The sequence below is a fragment of the Rhagoletis zephyria genome, unplaced genomic scaffold (assembly GCF_001687245.7).
Source record: "Rhagoletis zephyria isolate East Lansing unplaced genomic scaffold, Rhagoletis_zephyria_1.1 Rzeph_scaffold_01397, whole genome shotgun sequence".
Lineage (NCBI taxonomy): Eukaryota > Metazoa > Arthropoda > Insecta > Diptera > Tephritidae > Rhagoletis > Rhagoletis zephyria.
The window spans coordinates 82,107-88,068 of record NW_016158481.1 but is presented as its reverse complement, the minus strand read 5'-3'; the positions used below and the strand labels follow the sequence as shown (position 1 = coordinate 88,068).

The window sequence follows — 5,962 nt, the reverse complement described above, 5'->3', positions numbered from 1 at the left end:
TAACTACATATCGTCGCCTGGGTAAAAGATTGTCGTAAGCGTCATACGTACGCGCGTAACATACGACAATTTTTTACCAAGGCGACGATATGTATAGGTTTTTTTTGTATTAAAAATAAAAGTAACTTGATATTTGCAAATATACGTGCACATATATGTATATGGAAGTGTTTGAAAACATACGGTGTTTACATGAGGCCATGAGCAACAATCGCCTGGCGTTGGAACAAAAACTCTGTATTTCCCAGGTTCCAGGTAGGATGCTTTCTGTGTATACATATGCATATCTATGTATGTGCATCTGTAAATAGATCTATATTCAATATCAGTATTAAATAATAGTAGTCTAAACAAATACGTATGTACTCGTACTTTTCGATGGTCCTCTGCAATAACAACACATTTAAAATTCAAAAAATTAGATCCCTTACTACTGTTAAATAGCCCATGTCTCTAATCCATGTGTAATCCTTGCTAAAATAAGTAGTCAAGATGACTACAGTAAATAGGGATTGGACAAGAGCCAAGAGTTAAAAAAGAAAAATTTTAGCTTTGAGTACACATTTAACCTTTCAAAAAACCATGCAACAAGTGCCAGCGACGCGGATTCGGCAGAGGACCATATCATTAAAAAAATAACTTTTCCCCGAATTCATTTAGATATATCATCGCGAAAAATATGTTTATGCATTAAAAATTGCGAATGTATTTCCAATAAAAAAAAGTATAACGTCATTTTCTTACACTATTAAAGTCATTGCCCCGTGTGCATAAAAACTAAGCAATTACTTTTTCTCAAAATTGTATACCTTTCACTTTAATTTATTTGAACAAGTGAAACTTGAAAGAAATTGATTGTTTTTTTTTTTTTTAATATTCACTCAGTATTACTTTCGCTATCAGTTTCCGCGTCGTCTTCAAATTCAGCCACTGTTCCATCATTGCTCTTCGATTTGATTAGGAACATTTCATCATCATCTTCATTATTGCTACTATTATTTTGCGCTTGTGTAGAGATTGTATGAGTTGCTCCTAAAGTTTCACGCTGTTTACTTCGCTCTTTTGCCGCATTCAATAGTACGCGCATGGTATATTTGTTGAAATCGCAGCTAAAACGAAAGAAAAATTAGATAACATGCCAAAGATTATAGTATGCGAATATAATTTGAGAAGGAATATTAAAAACTCAAAAACACTTGGCATTCGTTATTCGGTCCTTGAAATATTTTAGGCATGGTCCTTGAATTATATAGCAAATTCTGCGTACTTACATGCGATTAAGCAATTCGTATTTCTGTGATAGGCTTTCCTGTAGCGATAACAATCCATGATGCTGCAACAAATCACTCTTGTTGCCATATGTAGTTAATAAACTGCAACACCAATTTAAGTAGAATTCCAGATGTGTAGAGGTCTGTAAGCCACGGGCAACTACTAGAAGCAAAGGCTGCGCAAATGTTTCAGGCAGTGTCGAACAAATAAGTTTTACTGCAAAGGTTAAGATATATATGTATGTGTTTTCTAGTAAACAGTCCCGAAAGAACTTCACTACTTCATTAGCACTTACTATCTTTGTGTGGAATTTTCTCCAACACCATATATATGAGATGAGGCTCATTTAATTTTAGAGACATAACCAGTGCTTTCGTAAAATCATTTTTATCTAACGACTCCCGTATTGCCTTAGGTGTCACCTCCAAGGATAAGTGGAAAGGATCGAAAACAACACCTACAATTAGGTACAATATACAGTTTAAAGTCTTTTTTATTTTATCAATATCATAAATACCTTTATCTAAAGAGAACAGGCACAATCCCTCAGTGCAGGCTACGGCATACGCTTGCCCCGTTGGCATGAAACGCACTGAGAAAACTTTGATTTTCGGTTTGAGGCTCCTACTTGCCATGTCACCCTTTTGCACACCAGGTAGACCAATTGCCAGGTTGCCGCCCTCCAATTCCTCACGCGTCTCAACGAGCGCCATATTACCGAATTCAGTAAGATTGCGACGATTTATGTACTCCTGAAATAATAATTGAGATTAATCATTGCCAACACTACTCTTCCTTCTAATTTTTGCCACTCACGTCCAAACCATCCAAGCTATGGTTTTGTGTTATCTCGAACTTCTTCAATAACAACGCTTCGCGCGCATGATAAATACATATGTAATGTGAATTACCACCGGCTATAATGCATTCACCGTCAACAGAATATTCAATGGAAGTGAAGTATCTGCAATTTTCGAAAAAGTTTGAATGGCTTGCTGTTCAAAGCTTTGGTTTCGATAGTTAACATACTTGCCCTCCAAGTTCTTTTTGCCTGTTATCACATCGCTTCCGTAGCGGCCACCTGCTAAATCGTTGCGCCCCTCTATGCAACCTATTTGTGTCGCTGTTTTCACATCGAAAATCGTTATATGACCATTGAGTGTGGCGACTGCAATCTAAGTGAGATAGTTATGTAAAGTTTAAACAATTGCTGAGATCATTATTACACAATATTTACTTACGTGCTCACCACTAGGACTAAATGTTACACATGTCGCATCTGCAAACACATCAATTGTTTCATGCTCGCTATTATTTTCAAGACAATTCCATATTTTAACCGTTTTATCCCAAGAACCTGACACAAGTGTGGTCATCGTAGATATGGGTGAAAAGGCTACCGAGCAGACAGGGCCTTCGTGACCGCTTATCACTTCAAGTAATTTACCCAATTTCACTGACCACAGGTACATTTCGAAAACATCCTGACAACCGGCAACAACAAACTCACTTGAATGATCAATGGCTACACATGAGAATTGCACGCGTTCGGGCGAACTGAATGTACGGAAATTGCGGTATCTAAAGAGAAGAGAACATAACAATAATTACTACACCTTTGTTTGTGTGATTCTTGTCCATGCACTTTACCTATTGATATCAAATGCGCGCACTGTGCCATCCAGTGAACAACTCACTAGGAAATTTTTATTGCGACTAAATTGTATGCCTGTAACTCCACTACTATGTTCACTGAATGTAACAAAACAGAAGCCACTTTGTGTGTTCCACAGCTTTACTTTAGAGTCCTCGCCACCTGTAGCTATATATTGACCATCTGGTGAATAGCTTATACAAGTCATTTCACTACTGTGACCTTGTTGTTTCATAATATACTGTTCGCCTGGAAAATATTTGCAAGTTTTAGTTTTATTTTATTAAAATAAAATTATATTCATTCAAAAACCTACTTTGCCATTCCCACACAAGTAACTGTCCTAATTCGCGTGAGGCTAGTGCTACCCAATCACCGGTGCCATTGAATAGCGCAACCGATATAGCATAGTCGGAAATACTCAGCGAATGTATCATATTGACATCAGGTAGCTCGTAAAGGTAGAATGTACCGATACTGAAGGCTACCACTAATATTTTGGTACGATTATTATAATGCGTCGCTGTTACTACGGCATTATAGTTACTTTTCCGTGGCTCATTGCCCAAGTAATGTCGGCAAAGTTTTTTGTACGAAAAAACATGTGTTTTGCTGACTGCAGGGTCCTTAACTTCGTTTTCGTCTTCTGGTTCAGCTTCCGCTTCATTGTCATCGCGCGCTTTTTCTTTATCTTCCACGTCATCCTCGGATTCCTCGTCCTGAGTTTTGACAACCTTTTTCTTTTTCTTGTTCGTCATATATTTTAGAGCTTCGCGTTGCTCTGCTGTAAAGTCTTCCATATCTGAAGGATTGCAACTGCATTCCCACAGACAAAGCTGCCCACTGCGACTCAGTGTATTCGCATGCATACTGTTGCGCTCAAAGAAACTTGCAATAATAGCGTCGGTATGTCCAGACAATACGTAGGTACGAAAATTTGTGAATAAACGTAACCCAACAATTTTGGTTGTGCCATCACGACTGCCAACGGCTAGAAAGCGCGAATCGGTCGACCAATCTAGCCAGGTGACGTCATCGAATCCACCAAGAAAGCGACGCTTCAGGACGAATGGACTGTATTCCCCGGTTAACTCACCAGGTGAAGCGAAAATCAGCACAAGATTGTCTATAGCGACTGCGAAATGTGTACCATCAGGGCTAAAAACTACACATTGTGGTTTTGAACGGAACTTGTGGCGATGAATTACAGCACATGATACCATACTAATAAGCTGTGCTTGACCCACTTCATTCACTGCAATCAGCAAACTACCATCCGGGGACAACGCTATGCTCACATAATTGTAACGCGACTCAAGTGATAGTGTGCGCGACTTGTGGCTATAGTGGGTGATAATAATATTTGGGTTTTCGTAGTTCTGATGGCATTGATGGCAACTTTACTTACTTTCTCAAATCATATATTGAAATCCTATTGCCGACCGGGCTGATAATGCTATTACCATCTGGAGTAAATTGTAAGTTTCCATTGCGATATATTGCGCCGAGCAAATTAGAAAACTTCATAGAAGCGTTAGTTAAAACACCATTGTTACTGTAATATTAATTTATATTACCTTATATGAGAACTTCATGCCAAAGTGCGATAGTTAGTTAAGGCAAATAAAGTCTATAATACACGAGGAACAAGCTCCGAAAACAGCATTTGCAAATATGTATAAACAAACCACACGTGTTTTCATACCGATCTTGCTTTTGTAACAGGTATGCTATGGGAATGAAACACAAGACCAAAACCTAGACAGTGTTGGTATTCGCTCGAAAAAATTAAAGCACTTTTTAAAGTTTTTTAATTAAAAAGTTATATACCGTTATTTTTAAAGAAAAAAAATATTTCTGCATGAATGTGTGACAAAAATTGGTATAAGTTAAGAATCCGATCTTAGCAAAAACTGAAAAAAATATGTATAGACGGAGATAGAGGTTTTTGAGACAAGTATAACGATAAAATTTTTTCTGGGTGACAACTACGGTAGTTAGGAAAGGTCAAAGCTCAAATGTAGCGCTTTTTTAAATCCAAATTTGTATCTCGAAAACCATCGCACGGGTTCTTAAAATTTTTTGCCATTCACAAGAAAATATGAGACGCTTAGAAATGACAAAAGAAGAGGAGTTACCGCCCATCGTCTCCGGCAACACAGAAAAGATAAGGGATATAATTCCTAACACCCGATTTACATGATTCAAGTACTTGAAAGCAATTCTTGCTCATTCTCTTTTGTGGTTTCTATTTGCTTTTACACGTTTCAATTCTGTTGAATTCAAGTTTTTGGTTCTTTAAATGGGAAGCAACGAAAATGCCAAAAGCAAAGCAAGAAAGTTGAAACGACTTGACGGTACAGACGCATGTGTACTCGTCCCTTTTCATCTCACCCCCTCTCTTCCACATGCGAGCAGAATTGAATTCAATACTTGAACTGTGTAAAAGCAGTCTAAGCGCGACCGAAGGCCACCAACGTAGAAAGGTGTCCGCTTCTCTTCTCGGCAACACAGAAAGGAGAATTCTACTCATCTATCTAATGAGATTTGAACATGGACATTCTTGGCCGCGACCAATTGTAGTAAACATCTTTGTACGCTCAGCTACAGCCAGACATGTAAATGTGCTTTCAAATGTTCAGTTTGAATTGTGTGCAAGCAGCAAGTCGATTGTTCGAATCTGCATTTGATTTCACCTACTTTAAAATGCATTTGGCTTAAAGCAATGCAAAATCAGTATGTTTCTTTTACAGATGACAGTTAGATGATTTTACAACTAATATTGAACTATTTACAAAGATATGTATCAAAAGTGCAAGCATTTGGTTTATCTCAATGAGGCTGCTAGGTGATTATACATACATATGTACATAAATTTGAAGTTAGTTGCTGCTTGAGTAGAAATAAACAAATTTTTCTGAGGTAATTGGTTGAGCTACGCCGTACTGGGCGCCTACCCGGAAAAAATTTTGCGCAAAAATACTGTGGAAAGTGTAGCCAAAATGTATTCAACAAAGTGTGATTGATTTTGACATT

General features: G+C 37.8%; 1 protein-coding gene across 1 annotated transcript; it reads right to left on the bottom strand.

The window, feature by feature from the left end:
* Positions 1 to 713: 713 nt before the first annotated feature.
* On the bottom strand, positions 714 to 5,024 carry LOC108363857 (periodic tryptophan protein 2 homolog). The gene is made up of 11 exons (XM_017617366.1): positions 4,504 to 5,024; positions 4,335 to 4,447; positions 3,243 to 4,267; positions 2,923 to 3,175; positions 2,514 to 2,853; positions 2,302 to 2,447; positions 2,089 to 2,236; positions 1,790 to 2,024; positions 1,568 to 1,729; positions 1,272 to 1,488; positions 714 to 1,109 (listed from the first exon to the last, which is right to left on the bottom strand). The coding sequence occupies exons 1-11, from the start codon at positions 4,519 to 4,521 to the stop codon at positions 878 to 880; spliced, it is 2,889 nt and encodes a 962-aa protein (XP_017472855.1). The 5' UTR covers positions 4,522 to 5,024; the 3' UTR covers positions 714 to 877.
* Between the last annotated feature and the right edge of the window lie 938 nt (positions 5,025 to 5,962).

What these genes read in the sequence shown, in the direction of transcription:
- LOC108363857 (XM_017617366.1), bottom strand. An exon ending in CGCGCATTTGATATCAATAG is followed by an intron (nt 2,854 to 2,922) that starts GTAAAGTGCATG and finishes TCTTCTCTTTAG; the next exon opens with ATACCGCAATTTCCGTACAT. An exon ending in TACGAATTGCTTAATCGCAT is followed by an intron (nt 1,110 to 1,271) that starts GTAAGTACGCAG and finishes CTTTCGTTTTAG; the next exon opens with CTGCGATTTCAACAAATATA.